Source organism: Coturnix japonica, chromosome Z, assembly GCF_054131305.1.
Source record: "Coturnix japonica strain WE chromosome Z, WE-NBRP24, whole genome shotgun sequence".
In the NCBI taxonomy this organism is placed as follows: Eukaryota; Metazoa; Chordata; class Aves; order Galliformes; family Phasianidae; genus Coturnix; species Coturnix japonica.
In genome coordinates, this window is record NC_140702.1 from 64,230,923 (window position 1) to 64,250,635 (window position 19,713).

General features: G+C 37.8%; 1 protein-coding gene across 3 annotated transcripts in view; it reads left to right on the top strand.

Moving 5' to 3' along the window:
- LMBRD2 (LMBR1 domain containing 2) overlaps positions 1–8,722 on the top strand; it is a 31,823-nt gene extending 23,101 nt beyond the window's left edge. For 2 of the 3 annotated variants that reach the window (XR_014939730.1, XM_015848478.3), the window contains 3 exons: positions 86–188; positions 1,477–1,606; positions 3,577–8,722. Coding sequence is in view for 1 of the 3 variants with exons in the window: in XM_015848478.3 (XP_015703964.1) it covers positions 86–188; positions 1,477–1,606; positions 3,577–3,637 (294 nt within the window). In the remaining 2 variants the exon portion in view is untranslated. The remainder of the gene's footprint in view (positions 1–85; positions 189–1,476; positions 1,607–3,576) is intronic. The other variant, XR_001551905.3, reaches the window with a different exon arrangement.
- The last annotated feature ends 10,991 nt before the right edge of the window (positions 8,723–19,713 follow it).

The following is a 19,713-nucleotide window of genomic DNA, read 5'->3' on the forward strand; positions in this document are numbered from 1 at the left end:
ACTACAGTACGTTTTGATCGTGTGTATGCTTTTGTTGTGTTACTTTCCTTACAGCTCATGTTTTTCTTTTTTTGTCTTTCTCAAGGAATGGAAAGAGCGATATGGAAATAGAGAGGATTCCACTAGAAACAGGGTTGTCCACACAGAGCAAAAAGAATCCAGCTTCTCAGAGACTAATGCTAATAGACGTAAGTTTTGTGGGTTTTTGTTTTGAGTGTGGAGATTTCTTGTTTGCTTGCTTTTAGGTTTTTAATATCCTGTCTGTGCAATACCGACTCTGTAAGTAAAAGTAAATTGTTTCCTTTTTGTCTTAGATCATATATTGATACACTTCCTTCTGTAGGGAGGAAATAGTGCTGTCTTGCTCATTAAAGACAAGTGCCATGTTTCTTCCCATCTTTTGCATTTTGACTAGTTGAGGCTGGGGAATCTGGCTGGTCTAAATTACTCAATTTCTCTCATGGCACATACATACACCTAGAGTAGTAAAAACATTTATATTTAAGGTATACCTTGAAGGTGGAAATTTCACATGTCAGAATGTACATGAACTGATAAGGGTTGGAGAAATGACTAATAAATATAAAGCCAGAATATACACAAGTGCATGCATGTCATTTAATAGCACATTAAACTAGCCAATTTAGATTGTTACATGTGCAGTAGTATTTGTTTGTAGAACAACAATGTTGAATTGAAAATGTTTGAAAAAAAGCAAACCTTCTGGTGTCCACTGAATTTTTTTTTGTCCTTTTGCTAACTTTTAGTGTATAAATCCTGTATTCTTGTAAGCTAACAACAGGTGAGAAAGGAGACTAAATAGCCAAATGTGGCAGGTTGAATGAAGTGGTGGAAAACTAAAGTTTAGAAAATAAAGGGGGGAAGATTCAAGGAAAGTGCTTTCAATAGAAAATAAAGTAGGTCTTCCTCCCACTCTTTTTAGCAGTAGGAAACCAAAATCTTCAGACACAGACTAACTGAAATTGTATTCAAATACATTCTGCTGTTAACCAGGACCAAAATAAGATGTATGCCAACTGAAGCTGGCAGTGAATTGCCAAACAGCTGTTTCTTTCATTCATGAGTTTTTCCATTTCAAAACTAACAGAAGAATATTGAACAACAAAAAAAAAAATCCAGCTAAATTTTGCACGTAGCATCCTTGGTTAAAAACAATTATTTGTAATGTTTTTATATAATTTTTAATTTTCTTTGATTCTTTGCAAAATGCATCTCATCTGCTTGTCGAAGTTACATTGTACTGTAGATAAACAAAAATAAAAAATCCAAAAAGACCCAGACTTTGAGTGTATAGCCAAGTCTGATTTAATACTGAATTTATTCTAAATATTTGTGATTGTACTTTAGATGAGTTACTAGCAAAATATTATACTGGTCATTAAAGTTGGATGTTTTCAGACGCTGGGAGGTATTCATAGAATAAGTGGATCTTTTTACTTCCTTTTACCTATTCAGCACTATCGAAGTACACCCGAACAAATGGTAGGACTGAAAGAGACAGAATAGAACTTCTTCAGGATGCAGAACCTTTGGATTTTAATGCAGACTCAATTAATGATGACCCTCTTGAATCGGACTCTGGAAGGTGAGGAATCTTCTGTTGTATTTACAATTTAAAAATATTAATAGCTCCTATCTCCTGACCTGTAACAGTTATGTCAGATGATTTTGTAGTAATACCACTATAAATAGTATTTGCTTCTCACATACCTGCTTTTCTTTCTTCCTTCTCACTGATGATATCAAAAGTGTTTTCAACACAATTGAAACCTTTGGGTTTTATCGTTTGTCTAAGTAAGGTTTGAGATGAACATAAAGTTGTGTGTTAGCATAATCTGGAAATGATTGCATGTGAATGCAGGAGTGAAAGAACAGAATAATGACGTACAAATACTCAGTATTTTATTTTTTTCAATTTCTCACAAGACTTCAGAGAGCTTACTTGGTTTCCTTGTATAAATGCAGTCTTTAAGGACTGCAGGAAATGAAACTGAGTATTATGGGACCAGTAGTTGCAGGAGTGCTCCAAGGCATCAGATCTTGAGACTAGTAAAACAGATGAAAATCTAAACCTATTGGACAAAGTCTTAGACCAGGCAGCATAGCTATGTGAATAATAGGGAATTGTGCGTGTTTGCAGTATCTGTCATAAAGTAGCTGCTAAACTTTACTTGCATTCGGGAAAGAAGTAGCATGTTTAATGGTGCTTTTTAAATCTAGACAGCTATGTTTTAGAACTGTATTATGTTAAATCATTTAAAATTTCTCCAGAAAAAGTTACAATTTGTATGTTGTTTTCAGTTTAAATTAGCATACCAATATCCAGTAAAACATCTGAAACTGTTTCTGTTGAGTTTTGTCTGTAACTTCAGCAAATAAATGCCAGTTCATAAGCATGTTCATAAGGAATGCTTATGAATGATGCTGACAGGTTCTACAGATTAATTCAGCAGTACTTATTACTGACAACAAAATTGTCTAATCTAATGTCACCACATTTGGAAAAGTTTTCGCTTTTGAAGTTTTTTTTCAGGTTTCTTTTTAGCACAAAAGTTTAAAGAGGAAGCAGCCTAGCATAGTTCTGTTTTCCACTTCTATACAGTGTTTGAAATAAGTAACAGTCTACAAAAATGGAAGTAGGCATATATAATTTCTTAGGGACAGATACAGTATCTGAAGTCTTCAGGCACCTACACAGTGTTTGCAGGGGAAAACACTCTGGTCCTTCACTTCAGAAAGAAAACAGGGATCCAGAGAACATAACTGAGCCTTCTTTTAGTAACCTTAATTTCATCTCATGGAGGTTATATATCAAGATTAAATGCATTTAAAATTTTAATTAACTTTAAAATAGCTTGTATAACATTGTGTGTTTCTTATTCTTTGTTTGTTTGTTGTTTTTCTTTTTTAATGATAGCTGTTAGAGTAATTACGAATGTCCATGATGATGTAATAGCACTTAGAAGGCTAAGTTCTGATTTTGTCTGTTTGGAGTTTACTAAGTACTGCAGAGAGGGAAGTACACTGTGCTATTATCAGATTTTATTTGTGCTTTTAAAATCCTTTTAAAATAGACTTGACCAATAATTTGTGAAGCTGCTTTCTCCTTCCTGCCTGATACTCTCTTCCTTTCTCCCCCCCTCCACCTCCCAGAAATTATGCAATCATTTGCTTTAATCATCTTTCATGCTGTATTTCTCCTAGGAGTATGAGATGTTCTCATTAACATGAGATGTTCTGTTAATCACCCAAGCAAGAATGCTTGTTGAAAAGTTTGTACTATTCAACAAAAACATTCATTTTCTTTTGTTTGTAATAGATAACAAAGTTCTTCAATACTCCCTATGTTCATATCACTGTTTTTCTTGCTCACATGAGGTTTACTTTAATGACTGCCTAAAAAGTACTTATGGAAACAGTAATCCAGTAGAACTTCAGATCGTATAATAATCATTGAGGCTTAAGGAGTAAGGAGTGCAGTGAGAACTGTATGTATTCATAGTTCTTTCTTCTTTTTGATGTGACATCTTTTTATGTTTAAAATTCATTCTGCAGGTACCAGCCTGGTGGAAGATATCTGTCAATGTCTCGAAGCAGAATATTTGAGGATGTCTAATCTAAATATAAAGAAAAATCATTGGCAATCTATTTCCTACTCACTGCTTGGTAAACATTGTATTTATGATTATTGCTGAACTAGAAAAGACAGTTTTTGTTTAATTAAAAAAAAATGAAGAAACAACTACATTTTCAAAGTGTATCTGTGTATGGTAACACTACCGTTTATGACAAGAATATGTTTTTATTTCAGATGTTATTGTGCATCCATATGAGCTATTTGCAGTGACCAAAAGGAGGGAACTAACAATTAAATTAGTAGAGAATAAGTTTCATAAAAAAGGCTTAACTTGCATTACAATATTAAGCTTTACAGTGAATGTTTTCTGGAAGGATTTTTTTTTTTTTTAATAGAAAAAGATGCTATGATAAAATCTTGATGCATCCAAAGTGCAGTTATAGTGACTACAATAGTGGACACTTTCTACATTTTCTGTTTAAACATTTATGATTAGTCCAAAATTTACAGATTTAAATTAGTCTTCTTTTGGCTTCAGTTTTCTTTAGATCAGACCCTATAAACAGAAGGGCTGAATGGCAGCCTGTTTTCGTAAATCTTGCGATTAGTTTTTGCTCATTAGTTTTAGAACAACATGTATTTGTCAAGAAAGGTAATATTTTCTTTTCCAGTGTTCAGGGCCAGGCTGGTTGGGGCCATGGGCACAAGGAGTTGGATTGTCCTTATGGTCCAACCCAAGCCATTCTAGGATTCTGTGTGTGATTAAAAGAATATGGATGAAGGTTTCACTGTCAGAGGAATGTATGTGCAATAGCAAGGAAATGTTAGCAAGACATGACGTCTGCTTAAGATTTTTACAGTACTAACTGTAGAAAAGTCTTGGCACACTAATGTTTTGGTTGGTGGTTGTTGTTGTTTTAAGCATAAAAGAAGTCTAATGTGAATAATGAGTTAAATTCTGAAAAAGAATAATTTGCATGAACTTCAGACACAGCTTAAAATTTTTGAGTGTTTCTTTAGAGGAAGGGAAATACATAGCATGACTAGATAATGATGAACACTTTTAACATCTCAGATGCCCTGTTTGCATTATGTATCAGTTTTTAAGGTGCCTGTATTTTGCAGTAAGTTGTTGCAAAAAAGAATAAATGCATATTCGTTTAAATGCCATTCAAAAATGCCAATTATTAACTATGTAGAAGTGCTTCTATGTGATTTAATTGGTATAGATACGTTTTAAGCTGTAGCTAGTCAAATGAACTTTCAAGTGTAATCATAAGGTAAGAGATGTGGTCATACACGTGATATCTTGGGAAATATGATTAACTTAAAATGCTGCTTTATTGCTTTATTCCTTGCACTTGGGAGTTTTCTTTTGATCTTATTGTAAAATGATGATGAAAATGGAAAGAGAACATGCTTCTATCATAAATTCTATATCATACTTAAAAAGACAGGCATCTATTAAAGCATCTGAGACTAAGATAGTCTGAAAAGTAAACTTTTATGAACTACATGTTCTACTAATTTTTAGAAGTAGTCTTTTTCTGAAGTAAATGGGGATCTAACTCTACCTCCTGTGATTTAGTACATTATGTGTTCTAACAGTAGTGGTATTTATAATGTATTGATCTGCCTGTTTTAAAACACTGTATTGTTATTATGAAGGAGGAAAAGTACTTGTGTAAAAATGGTTATGTAAATAAAGGGCAGACATAAATTAACCCTCAGTTCTGAGGTGAATACACTGAATCACAGCCATGCTCAAATGTACCCAAGCTCATGTATTTTCTACATTGCATGTAAGAGAACACTTTTTTTTTTTTTAGTTTGGGTATTTTATGTCTTTTAAAAGCTTGATCAGAATCTCATGGCTGTATCAGGGAATGAAAGTCAAGAAAATTATACACTTGTTTTTGGATGCAGACTGTTCTATAGCAACTTTGTGATGTTACATATTTAAATTTTATTAGATACACTTAGAAATGCTATTATTATTCCAGCCTGATCTGAAAGAGGTTGTATATGTTTTTGGACATCCATCAACAATTAACATTTCTAGACTTTATATTTCTATTTTTATAGCTTATATATCATTTAATTGCCCAAAAGTTTATTTTTAATTTGTATTTGTAAAAATACATGGATGAAATAAAGTGTAAATTCTTTATTTAACTCTTGAAATGTCACTACAAAGGGATCTAATTCAGTGCTAATGGAAAAATCCTGAAAGGAATGTTTGTTTTTCAGAACTCTTGTGAAATATTCCTATCTAGCTGCTGCTGTTGACTTCAGAGTATTGAATCAGCCTTCTCAGGGCATGATTTTTCTGTACTCATATTATCATAAAATCATAGAATAGGACAGGTTGGAAAAGACCTTAAAGATCATCAAGTCCAAATACAACCTGACCATACTACCCTAACTAACAGCCCTCCACTAAATCATATCCATGTAATTTGAGGAGTTTACTGTAAATTATTTGCCGTGGGAATCCATCTGCTAATATTGAAATTATGAGGTCATTTAGATGGGAATCTTCTGACCTTTTATTGCTTGTTGCAGTGGAGTAGTAGAGTAACCAATGGCTGCTTTTTGAAACCACACGCATAGCTCAGCAGTTCTCTGGGTAGTGCTTCGAGATCCCCAGTGCCACATACCAGCTAGATACTAAGAATTTAAATAGGGAGTTGATAAGTGGTGTCATCCATCTGATGTTTTATCCATGTATTCATTTCTGAGTAACAGTTTTTATTCTTGCTCTAAGTGCATTTTGTAGCTAATTAGTGTTTCAAAAAGTAATTGTAAGTTATTATGACTAAATATGAAAAACTTTCAACTAAAAATGACTGGTTAAAATAAAAGAACATTACAGAACCAAACCATATACCTGCACAACATTTGCTGTGTACTTGAGCTCATTGCAGACTACTTGGGTTACTGCTTAAGAAAATAATGCAGAACTTGTCTGGGGGTTAAGTAAGTGCCTGAAGATTTACCCTAACTCCTAGCTAGACTGTGGCATCTGTTGCTGAGCTCTTTGCTACTGTAATTATGCTATAAAATAGACTACCTTAAATAAATAAACACAAGTAAATAAACTAAATCCAGCTTTGGCATGTTTAAGCAGTGATTGTAATATATGTTAATGTTTTTGTTGCAACACGTTTGATCCAGAGTAGATGATTTGAAGTATAACTACCTTGCAAAGTGTGCTTTAGAAAACAGGATGTTAATTTATTAATTCTGTTGGTACGCAATCATGTTTCTTTGCAACTAAAGACTGTCAGTTATACCTTAATTTACAGTTTCACTTTTTGAATTGCCAAGCAGCTGGAGTATACATCTTAAGCTGTGAACACCACATACGCATAGAAATGGCACCAAACAACTACCCAAGCTTGTAAACCAATGGGGAGAATCCACGTAAATTGTCACAAACTTTACAGAGTGGGAGTGAAAAAAGTAACTACTTAAACAGTCTGTCAGTGCTGGATTTCTTAAGAAGTACAGATAGCAAAAAGCTCTAATCAAACTTACTGCTCCTGCTAGATTTGTAGTTCTGTGTTTTCAGGCATTTAAGCATGTACATGTTCTGCTAACTTACATATATTGCGAAATGAGCCCTCTCTGCATGTGAAGGCACAGCTCTTAGTGATGTGAAGACAGGAATTCTTTTTATGAGGGAATATAAAAGACACTGAGCTTCTAATCTGTGTTAGCAAGTGATAATGTGGGCACACTATGATATATTCTGTTATTTAGGTACAGCAACAAACTTTATACTACTGTAACTTACACTACTGGAAAAATCACAATATATAATATGTCTTTGTTTTGCAATCAAGCACTTGTAAAATAAATTGTCATTAGCAGTATTAATGGGAATGGTGGAAAGCTGCTATCTGTTGAATATTTATTCTTGCTATTTTAAAACACAGTCATGATTTTTAGATATGAAATATTACCAATGGTTACTCTGATTTTCAGTAATGATGATAATTCTCAGTTTATTAAATTTATCTCAGAATATTGACAATGTTTAATGAAAAGTACATTATTTCTTCCAGTTTTCATTACTGCTGTTAATTACTTGCCATTTGAGGGGATATACAATACTAAATAGAGATCATTTTATGAATGGAGACTTCCTGTGAGGCTTCCTAAGGAAATCTGCCTATTTGTGACAGATAATTGTTTCTATCTTAATAATTAAATAAAAGCCACTCATTGCATATATTGTCTCCTAGCTTTTAATTTTTGTTTTAGCATTCAGAAAATGATCTTTTTTTTAAATTTTTCCTTACAGAGAAGCTTACTGGTGTATCTTGTAAACCTTTTGAAATTCTTACATTCCTTTTCCCTAATGGACTCTGCAGGAATATGCTGCTTCACAGCAGTTCTCTTGATCTTATCTGTGCCTCTAATTAAGTAGTCTAATCTGAAGCTGAGACACTCCTACACCATTTGATTATGTTGACAGAATCACAGCATCCCTAGCAGAATAGCACCTTGAACTAGATCCCTTTCTAGTATATAGATGGCTGTCATTGATTGTATTGCATTACATTTGGTATCTTCTGTTTCAATTGTACAGTAATCCCAATCACATTTGCTCTTTGTCTCCATTAAAATGCACTGGAATGTGTTCCTCAGCATGCCTAATTTTGTGTGCGTGTGTTTTAGCTGTAATTGAGAGGCAATAATAATATGCAACTTCAATTATTTCTTCAGGATATTGTTGTTATATTTGGCATTCCTGTGAATTAGTTCAAGTGTGATATCTTAACTGTCACTGTAGGAATTACTTTCTTTAAGAGATCATGTTATACAGGAGTGTCTGGAAGACAAGGGAAATTATTTTCAAGTCTAGTAACAGAAGATGTTTATTCTCCAGTGTACATCAAGTTTAGTCTGTAGGAGTGCTGCTCATGGATAGACTAGCTTCTTTTGCCTTATGATACAAGTATGTGTGCATAAAACATTGTTTTAAAATTCACCGAGTTATAAATCTTCCTGTGTAGTATTTAAATTATTGATGTACTGGATATATTTTTGAAATGTATGTTAAAATATTTAGTCAATGACTTAAGTTGGCATGAAATAAATCATTTCTGCAATACATTTTTTTTTCTTGTTGTATTTTAGATACTCAAGACTTCTCTGAAATGTTTTTGATAATGATCTTTCAGAGAAATTCTACCTATTTCTTCTTTCCAGACAGAAAGAGAGTTTATTCTGTGAGACAATATAACCACATTCTGGTCACCTTCTTTACGTCTTTAAAGCAGATTAGAAAGGGAAGTTGCTCAGAAGCCTGCATACCTTGACATATCATTGTCAGAGCCCAGACTTGAAGCATGGACCAGCACTTTGGTCTAGCCCCTTTACTGACAGCTCACTCATGCTTCTGTGGATGCGGAGCGACTGTAAGCTTCCCACAGTGCGTACAGAAATGCTGCAAAGAGCCTGTATGATCCTGAAGCTGATTGGGCCCTTGGTGGGGGACAAAAGATGGGCAAAGGGCATGGTTCCATCCTTTTCAATCATCATGCTGGAACAGAAGTCCTTCTGGGTATGTCCAGCTGTTGGTGACAAGCAAGAAACTGTTTCCTATGAGGAGAAAGATGAAGTGAGGAAGGAGTTAACTCTCTCATCTCCTCTTTCACTGCTTGCATGCCTTTCTGCCCTTCCTAAAAGCAGTAATAATAAAAAATAAAAATGTTACAGACAGATATAGTGGCAGAACATGTATTTAGGTTTCTTTTTTTTTTTTTTTTTTTCTTTTCATTCTAATGAAGCATGGTTTTACTTGGAAACTACAGAATTATCTTTTGAAGGTACTAATTTGAAAATCCATACCCTGGAGCAAGCAATTACTCATTGTATTAGCACATCAGGGTGTCTACAACTAAGTTTAGGTTGACTGCTGTCACATCCTCTCTGGAATGTCATCCATTCTTCCTCTTTGTTGCTGCACTATCACATTTCTTTAGAGCTTGTTTGTTTACCATTTTATGTGTATGTGGGTTCAGGATAATGCAGCAGATGAACTATGCATGCAGATGTTAGGAAAGATTTGTAACAAAGTTCATCTCAGTTTCTTACATTCCAAGGGTGACATTTCCTCTGTTGACTGGGAAAGAGAGGAGTAGCTGAGTGATCTTCTATCTTTGTCAGATTTTTATGTGCTTCCAGAGTAATATTGATTCTGTCGTTTAATTCTCAGTGTTCAGTAACACGCCTATCTTGTGTACTTGGTGAATGTTACACCTTTTGAAATAGCAGTGAACTGGCAATGAATTGTATGAGTTGTGACTATCATCTCACTTCTCTCCACCTGCACCGTGTCATGCTGTGCCTGCTCAGTCTGCTCTGCATGCTGTGATGAAGATCTTGTTCTTTCCTCTTTGTACGCATCTTATCATTTGCATTATCTTGTGCTTTTGTTCACCAGACGCCATTGCCATCAGGTTTGGTTTGTTTTTTTGAGAGCACCATTGCGTTGGTGAGGACCAGACACTGAAAAGACAATTTTCCTTCCCTTCATGGAGAACATGACAGAAGCTGCAGAGGGAGATTTAGCTCAGAAGCAGAGACCAGAAATTGGCACAGTTGTCAGGTTATCCACAGACATACAAAAAGCTCTTGGGTTCCATCCACACAAACAGCTTATCTGGTTAAAGGTGTGGACTTGAACAGCTCAGTCAGCATAAAAACAAAACTGAGGCTTATGCCTAGACATCCTCTGTGAAAACCCACGTGCCTTCTCGTCCCTCAGAGCCTCCTTCTGTGAGCATTAATATAGTAAAAGCTCTCAGATTTTTACTTTGGAGGATTTTGTTTTTCAGATCTATGGAAACTGACAAGTTACAAAAGTAATGCATCACTCTGCATGTGGAAAGGAGTAAGGCAAGGGATTGAAGGCCAGGCTTTACGAGTTCCTGATCAGTCTGATCTAGTGGCTGACAACCCTTCCCATAGCAGGGGAGTAGGAACTAGATGATCTTTGACTTCCAACCGAAGCCACTCTGTGACTGATTCTGTCATTCTGTGATTCTACTTTTCTATGGTATGACCTCCAGATCTCCCTTCCAGTACCAACCATTCTGTGACCATCCTTAGGAATCCCAGATGTAAATTGTACCCTGTGACAATTTGAGCTCATCAGCCATAGGGACAGAGAATAATTCCAGGTGCTTGAGGATAGAGAATCAAAACTAATACATTTCCAGAAGAGCATTTTCAGCAATAAGGCTGGGAATATTTTTTCAGGGCTATTTCTTCATATCTCTATACTTTATACCCCAAAATCTCTGTCACTTTGACTTCTGTCATGCAATTAGGACAGAGTAGTAGCTGTTATCCTAGTTGGATACAGAGAAAATGTAGTGTACTTTTAGAATTCTCTATATGTAGAGTCAGCTTTGCTTTGAATTTGACTTTTTCTTCTTTCCTGATCACTTTGGATTTAGTCTATTTATGAATTTCTGCTTCTAGTGATTAGAGAGGCACAAAATTCTACGTGGCTCCAGAAGTCCACAGTTAAGTGACACTGAAATACTGCCATACTGGATGTGTATGGTGATTCAGTCTTGTGAAGCTCTGTCAATAGAAAACTATGCTGTGGAGTTCAGACTTATTGATTTTTTTATACATCAGAGAAGGAAGTATTAAAAACATGAGCTGAGTCATGCCAAACTTCTCTTTCAAGTTATTGAAGTATATTGCTGGATATAAAATTAGACATCCTGAATCAAGTTTGTATGGAATGAAAAGGAAAACTGTCTGGGTTCTATTGCTTTTAAGTATTTTAATTATTATTTCCTTGTGAGATCTATAAATAATGAATTCTGTACGTTTTTATGGTTTACAAATTAGCAAATTTGATTAACTTTTCTGTGAGTCCTCTGGAAAGTGTGTAATAGACTATATTTAAGAAAACAAATGGAAAAACAAAACAAAACGAAAGCCTTACTGTTAAAGTTTTAAACGATCATTTGGTCCTTTTTACCACTGAAATCCACAGTGGTAAGGTTGGCTTACTTTACATCCTTACACAGAAGAAACGTGTTTCATTAGTGCTCTTGCCAGCTATACATATGCCCACTTATAAGCTGCCGCTTCCATCCTGCCCCACAGCAAACTCTTCTGGTCTGCTTACCACTTTGCTCGTGTTGACAGGAAACCATGTGTTGGTTTTCAAGAGACCAGAGCTGAGATAAACATTGCAGTACCTGAAATAGCCTCATCATTCAAGTACGGCAAAGTTCTGCCTCCCAGGAAATCACTATCAAGCTTTAAAACTTCTACAGAACAGATTATGCTGATAGGTAAAATCTACACCAGGCAGAACACTTGTTGAGAAGCTTGTTCTTCATCGTAGCTCCGAACACATCAAATCGCCAAGCTTGGTGTGATGATCCTTTCATCTTTCTCAACAACTGAAGAGCCTGCCCCACAGCAGTCTCTCAGGCCTGACACTGACTCTGGAACAATCTTTGGTGACAACTGGAGCAGAATTCATCAAGAGAATTTCTCCCCATCCCTACCCCAGGATAACAAAGAACTGGACTGAGTTCCTAGTGTTAGGCAGAAAGAGTTTGGTGTTTGGTGTTTGTTTTCAATCCAAGCTGCAACAGTCAGAGAACATCCATATGTCAGTAACCCCTGGCTCAACACAGTATCTCTTTCCAGGAAGCTTCAGTACTGGGAAAGTCCCCATGTAAGGGCTAAAAAGTCTGAATTTAAGTGTTTTGTAAACTTTGGAAGGGAAAGCTCATACCCTCTGCAAGTTCCCCCAGTGCACTGTCTGATTTCTGAGGAGTTAATCATTAAAGTGGGTGGCTGATGCTCCACCCACACCAGCCACAGCAGATTTCTGATGCTGATGACCAGGGATGTTCCAACCAAAAAGACAAAGCCTCAAGCAGAGAAAGTATAACACTATCTGCACAAGAGATGTGTTGTATTTTGTGCTTCCTTCTGTTTTCACATTACTCATTTGGGGTCTTAATCCTACACTGAAGTGTTGGTAATGAATTGAGAACTACACTGACTCTGCTCAGTGTCGTGCCCAGAATTATTTTGTATTTTATTCTAAGAATAAGGTCCACTGGGGAAATCCCTAGACTTGAAATAAGGGTACTTAATTCTAAGCAGGTTTTATCTTACAGCTTTTGCTTTGCCTTGGAGTAATATGGTAAATTATGGTATGTCATGGGGGAGAGAGAAAATACTTTGGCTGATGGATGTACTTTTGCAGTTTGACATCTGTATCTAATGCCTAGAATTTAAGAAGATCCTAGCCTGGGACCATGAGATGGTGATGGGCTTTGCAGACCGTCCCTCTCCTCCACAAACTTTTTCTGCATGACTTGAAAATATATATATTTTTTGTGAGTTTACTGGTGTATTTCTGCATACCAGAGTACTTTGTACCTTGGTAGGGAATGTCTACATCTATTTTAACCCACGTGACATATATTTATTTATTATTTTTTTCCAAAGCAGAACATTTTTAGGACATTGTGTTTTATTCAGCCTTCCTTCTTTTCTCCTTGAACTCTTCAGAGGCTAAAATTTACCTTGTGTTCTAGAAATGAGCCCAACACAGGAATGATTAACGCTTGAGTTAATTTATTTGAGGCAAATAGTTCAATATTTGTATTGATTTGGATCCCAGATTTGGACAATGACAGGGCAGCTGAATAACAGGAATTAAACCTTTCAGAAAGATCCTCTAGCAGAGGGTAAATCCCAGTTACACATTTTGTCCCTAAGAAATAGGGCCGAATTTGTGCCTTGCCATCGCAAGTCCTGGGAGTTCTGAATTTTTCAAGGCTTTGTAGTCCCCTGTTTTCCTTTAGTCAGTCAGATTCTTTACAGGCAGCTGTGCACAGGTGTGATAGCGCAGTCGGGAGCATTTACTTGGCATTTACTACGCTTTGCCTAACATGCACATCAGTCTGCAAACCAGCAGTGTAGAACTTTCATTATTTTTGTCGTGATTTGTTCTGAGGAATATTTAGTGTTTGTTGTTACCGTGTGGGACATGGGTTTTTTTGTGCCTTTTTTTTTTCTTTTTTTTCTTTTTTCTTTTTTCTTTTTGGTTGGCATCATCAAAACAGCCATCTTGGGTGACGTCTGGATCGCATGACTGTTTGTACAAAAACTTGTGAGGTTTCATCCATCAGAAGATAGTGACTTCCTCCCAGAGATAACAAACATGCCAGATTATGCAATTTCTGGGTAGATAACGCTAACAAATTCTTTTTAGCATTATCTGGATTGAAATGCAGGAAAAGTATATCAGAAACAGAGCATTCATAGTCCAGTTGCTTGTTCATATGACCGAACTACATTTTGCACCAGCACAAGGCCACATGAGATGGTTTGGCCAATTTATTTTTAAAAAGAACATGTCTTTCAGCAGAAAATTTGTTTTACAAATGCTTATATGCAGGCACTTTCCAATATTCTAGGCCTGGTACTGTGTAAATGGCTGCTTTCTGGTTCCTGCTAGCAGTCTGTATAGGAGCAGGGTCCCATACAACACCAATAATCTCATAATGGAGATACTGAGAGAGACCTGTGTTGAGAGCATCAGCTTGTGAACACAGACATGGCCCAGGTGACAGGCACCAGCGAGAAGCATGGTGACAGAACTCTGCACTCCTATTACATCAGCCTAAGATGCATGTGTCAATGCTGCATTTCTCTAACCATCAGGAAATCCATTACTGATTGAAATTTAAGATTTGATTAGTGGAGAAGGACTTGAAACAAAGGAGAAATTGTAATATAGCATCATTTGGCCTATCGATCTAGATGTTTACAGGAACACAGGGATAACCAGTGCCAAATCTGCTGGACATAACCAATACATTCACCTCTATTTAAAATCAGTCTTTTTTATTTGGTGGACAAAATGCTGTATGCAAGACAGCAGCATATGATTACAGCCCAGAAGGCCAGCAGTATCCTGGGCTGTAACAAAAGAGGGGTGGCAGGAAACTGTCCCCTCTGCTCTGCCCTTATCAGTCCCCACCTGCAGTGCTGCACCCAGATTGGCCCCCAATACTAGAAAGATGTGGAGCTGTTGAATCAGGACCAGAGTGGCCACAGAAATGATCAATGGGCTGGAGCACTTCTGAGAAGAAATGGGAGCTGTGCCTGTTTATACTGGAGAAGGCTCCAGGGAGTCCTCACTGTCGCTTGTCAGTACTTGAAGAGAACTTGTAAGCAGGAGGGAGATCAACAGTTTACACAGTCTGATAGTGACAGGACAATGGGGAATCACTTTAAACTGAATGAGAGGAGATTTGGATTATAAGTTATAATGAAATCCCTTCCTCAGAGGGCAGTTAGGCCCTGGTAGAGCTGTCCAGAGAAGCTGTGGATGCTGCATCACTGGAGGTGTTCAAGGCCAATTTGGATGGGGCCCTGGGCAGCCCGATCTGGTGGAGGACAACCAGCCTAGGGCAGATCTTTAAGGTCTCTTTCAACTCAGTCCATTCTACAATTCCACAATTCTACAGTACTATGATAAACAGAGATCAGCATCCAAGAGAGGGGGAAATGAAAATGCAAAAACACTTATCTGTAGCCAGTCTGGTGAAAGGAGGAAAACAAGGAGAGAGATCAGAGTTCCGAGGTAAGAAGCACTCCCCACCATCCCATTCTAAGGGAAACATGCAGAAGGTAGCGCATCAAATAATCTGCTGAAACAGCAACCACAAAAAAAGTAACAATACAACTTCCTGTTAATGCAGCTTGCTGACAGCAAGGTGATACACAGAGGAAAGAATTATTGCAGGAATAAAAAGGAAGAAACTAAAGTTAAAATACTTCAGTGTATGGAAAAGTGCCAATAATAATAGTAGAGATAATAATGTAATACACTTATTAATTTTTATCAGTATTCTTGGGATTGTGCTCACCCCTCAGTTGTTTCTTTGGGTCATAAAGTCTGTATCTTCAAACTGCAGTAACACAACACTGTAATACCTTCAGCCTTTGGTGTCCTTTGTTGGGAAAACTGGTGTTGATGATGCTGGCTTCTTCCACACTCAATCACATATATTTGTGTGCACTTCCCAGTATGCAACCGAACCTTCCTAATTTTCACTCATCTGGACATTATGCAGATCCATGTTACAGATGAATCTATTATGTATGGTGTATTTCAAGCATGTTAAAAGCTATTTCATTGCATGCTCTGTAAGCTGCAAACCCAGCCTTGCACAGCTCTAGGTATGCATTACTCTGGATGCTGATAAGAGCCATGGAGTTTCTATTGCCAGTGCCACGCTCCAGCTGTTAGCATTACATCCCTAGACTCCTCTGTGCTGCACTCTACATCCCCACTTATCTGAGTCTCTGCAGTTACATCAGGTTGGCACCTCTCTTCCCTGACTGCATTAAGTTTCTCATTATACACAGATCTGCTACTTGTTACTGCCACCTATATAAAACTGCGTTTGTACCATATAAAAAGAGAAATTCTCCAAACCAATTAGCTGTGGGCAGCTGGTAGGTGGAGAAACTGCTGTCACAGAAAAAAAAGTAACACAGAGCTACAGGAAGATGAACGAAAGTTCAGACAGTGCAAGCGTGGTAGGGCTCTCCCTGAGGCTTGGCAAGCTCAGCACAAAGCTGTTGACATGCTGCTGGCTGTAGTAATGACAGGATACTGGGCAGCACAGCTGCACATCCCGACATTTCTTTCTTGCCTCTTTGGGGACGAGGCATCCTCCAGTTTTAGGTCCTCCTCTACATTCCTATGATGCACAGTGTCCTATGCTATCCATTTCTGTCTAGCTGAGTGTTATGAAACTGAGGATACCGATTTTAGAAGCTTTAGAGATAAGTAGCTCTGAGCAGAGAGTAATTTTCCTGTTTATTTTTTTCCCTTCCCACATCATACTGTGTCTGGTTACGCTTTTGGTGCAGAAATATATTACAAGATATTTCCTAGTGCTAATACAATGCTACCAGGCTGGAATCAAAAGAATGACTGAGTTCTTGAATCTTGCATGTGTCAAAGTTATCAGAAAATTGTGCTTGTAATGAAAGCCCATAAGCACAACAATTTCTGTGTTTTAGTGGTTTGTAATACCCAGGGAGTAGTGATCAGGTGCAGGTGGTTGTATGCCCACTCTTTCAAATGAATCTACTTTAAAAAATAAATAAATAAATAAATAAATTTTAAAAAAAAAAGGACTTCTGAAGTTGGACCAGTTGGGGTGAAGCCTTTGGAATCATCATCAGAGAATGAGAGACAACAGTACAGAAAAAACTCTAAAATGACTTTGGAAACCTCTGAGTGGGAGACAGGAAGCCCTTAGGACTGTGATGTGTGTAATTACTGAAGGGAATTCTGCAGATTTCATTTCACATTGAGGACCGTGAAAAATCAGAATTAAGAAAAAATAGGGTAGGTATTTTATTTTAAATATTGCTTACCAAAAGCGAATGGGGAAAGAAAAGCATCTTTGCATTTCATCAGATCAGAACTCCATGCTGTGGTGGCAGACTGCATATTTCTGCTGAACAATAGGAATGTCTGCAGAGCCTCACTGTTGCCTCGGGGGAACCAGGCACCAAACTCCCTTGGGCTCACCCTGGGGGGACAAGGGCACCTATGTGTGTCCATTAGTAAGGTAGGGAATGAAAGCATCTTTTCTTAGAATTATTCTACTGGGAACCTAGAAATTAGAGGCTTAAGAAATGCATACGTCAAGCAGATTTAATTCCACCAAGACTATAACATAGAATCCTTGAAAAGTCAAGTCCGATGACAAAGGCTGGAATTAGAAATGCGTAGTTGCAACTCCTACATCACAGAGTCAAGAAGAAACAAGTAGATGAGGAGAGCACTTAGACTTGTAATTCCTTCTATTCTTGTGTGTATGCATCAGTTCTATGCAGGCACTTGAGTTGGCTGCCATCAGTGCTCCCTTCAGATGGAAAGTGTTTGAGCCACTTCACACCTCTCTTTCCACATGAGCTTTGTCCACTCATCCCAACAGACTGGCTCAAAGCCATAATCACGAGGTTGGCAAGTCTGTTGGCAGGGACACCTTTGCTGGTAAAAGCATTTGAACCACATGCCAATAGCAACCTTTTGGAGACTGGCAGCAAAACCTCTCTGACACTTGGAGAGAGACCTCCAGAGAACAACAACAAAAACATGCATCTTATCTGTCATTGTAAATACTGTAATGCACAGGCTGAAGTAAGAGGTTCTGTCGGACCTGCTCCACAGACTGACCAGTGAAACATTATCTCAGTGGCAACTAAAGCAGCTTCCCCTACCTGCAGTGTCAGGCTGACACTTTGCCCAGGCCCAGAGGAAGAGCCCCAACCCTCTCCTCAATGACTACTGAAATCTCTTCTTTAGCACCTTTTACCCCCAGGACAGATCTTGCCTGCACAATCCCACGTACCTGTTGCCCATCTCAGAGGACCAGGGCACATACTGACTTTATACATAAAATCCTTAAAATTTAAATTTTCACTGTGGGTTAACAATCATTTATTTTCAGTAAACATTAGTTGCTGAGCTTTTCAGACAGGTGAAATACCTCGTATTTGTATTCTCCAGATGAGAAAGGATTTTTTAGTAGGAAGAATGCAAGATTTCATAACAACTGCCTCTTCTGTAAATCACGTTAGGAAAGTTGTGCTTCTCCAGAGTGAGATGCAGGGGTGGGGTAAGACACAGGAGGGGCCAGAAATGCTGAGGATGTTCCTTGTGAGAGCACGCAGGCAGGCAGTACATGCCCCAGGGACATGGTGGGAGATGAACATCAGCGCACACACAGTGCTCCTGAGAGCAGCCATCAGCACAGCTTACAGAGCTGCATGGCTGCCAACCACATGGACACAGCATTTCAGGACGTAAAAATATTTTATAAGTTGAGAATTCAATTGAATTTGTTTACGGTTTGCTTTTAAATGGGAGCACTTTTCCCTTGGCAATATCATCTACCTCAAGGGGGTTGTTTTGTTTTGTTTTGTTTTGGTTTGGTTTGGTTTGGTTTGGTTTGGTTTGGTTTGGTTTTGTGTGTGCAAAACTTTCTGAGTTTTAATAGCTTCCAAAAGTCTATGCCACATAAATAGTTGTCTTTGGTGCATTATGATCCTTCAAGGGTTTTGTTGTTGTTTTGTTGTTTTCCCCAAGCTTGTCACAGAAATTAAGTTTTGTCCTGACTCTCCTACCAAGTGAGAATGGACACACTTGTATTCACACCTTATACCCTCACTTCTTATTGCTGGAGAACTTCTTGGCACCAATATTCACAAATCAGTACAGTGCATTCACACTAAGAAACAACACTACTGCAGGTAAATGAACTATAGCAAAATATGCAGGGGCTTTTTTCTTTGAGACACTGTGCATTTCTTACGTCTTCCCTCCACCTGAAATTCAAACAGAAGTCTGAATTTTTTGAAACTGAACATCAGCAAGGTCTGTCATATTTGTCATCTACATTAGATCCCCCAGATTGCTGAATTCAATCACATTCTTAACCACAAACTGGGCAGAATGAACTGAGCAGCCTGTTCAGCATGAACAAAACCCAAATGGTTCAGTGTTCAGAAGAGGATCAATTCCAGAGTTTTGGTGAAGCCTTTATCTCTGTTCTGATAAACTCTGAATCATCTGTGCTCTACTTACTGCTTTGCTCTCAGTAAGCAGATATTAGCATATAAACCTGTATGCTATCTGAGACACCTGAAAGCAAATTAATCATTATTCAGACTCAGATTCCTAACTCGTTGAACAGAACAGGTCATTTTCAGAGGGGTGTGCTGAAGGGAGGCTGATCACCTGCATATTTGTGCTCACACACATAAATTGCTTCCAGCAGTAACAGCAGAGGATCCACATGTCAACTTACTCCTCTGTTTCAGATCCTGCCTTGCTGTGCAAACAAGCAGACATCCCTGAACGCTGCAAATTCTGCACACAGAGACTGCTTCCCTCTGTAAGGATGCTGCCTTGCAAAGATCAAGCTGTTGCTTGGAGAACATTCCATCCCCAACCCCAGTGTCCCTGCTTTGCCTGCAGTGTGGGCAGGCAGGGCTGATGTTGCCAAGGAGCTATG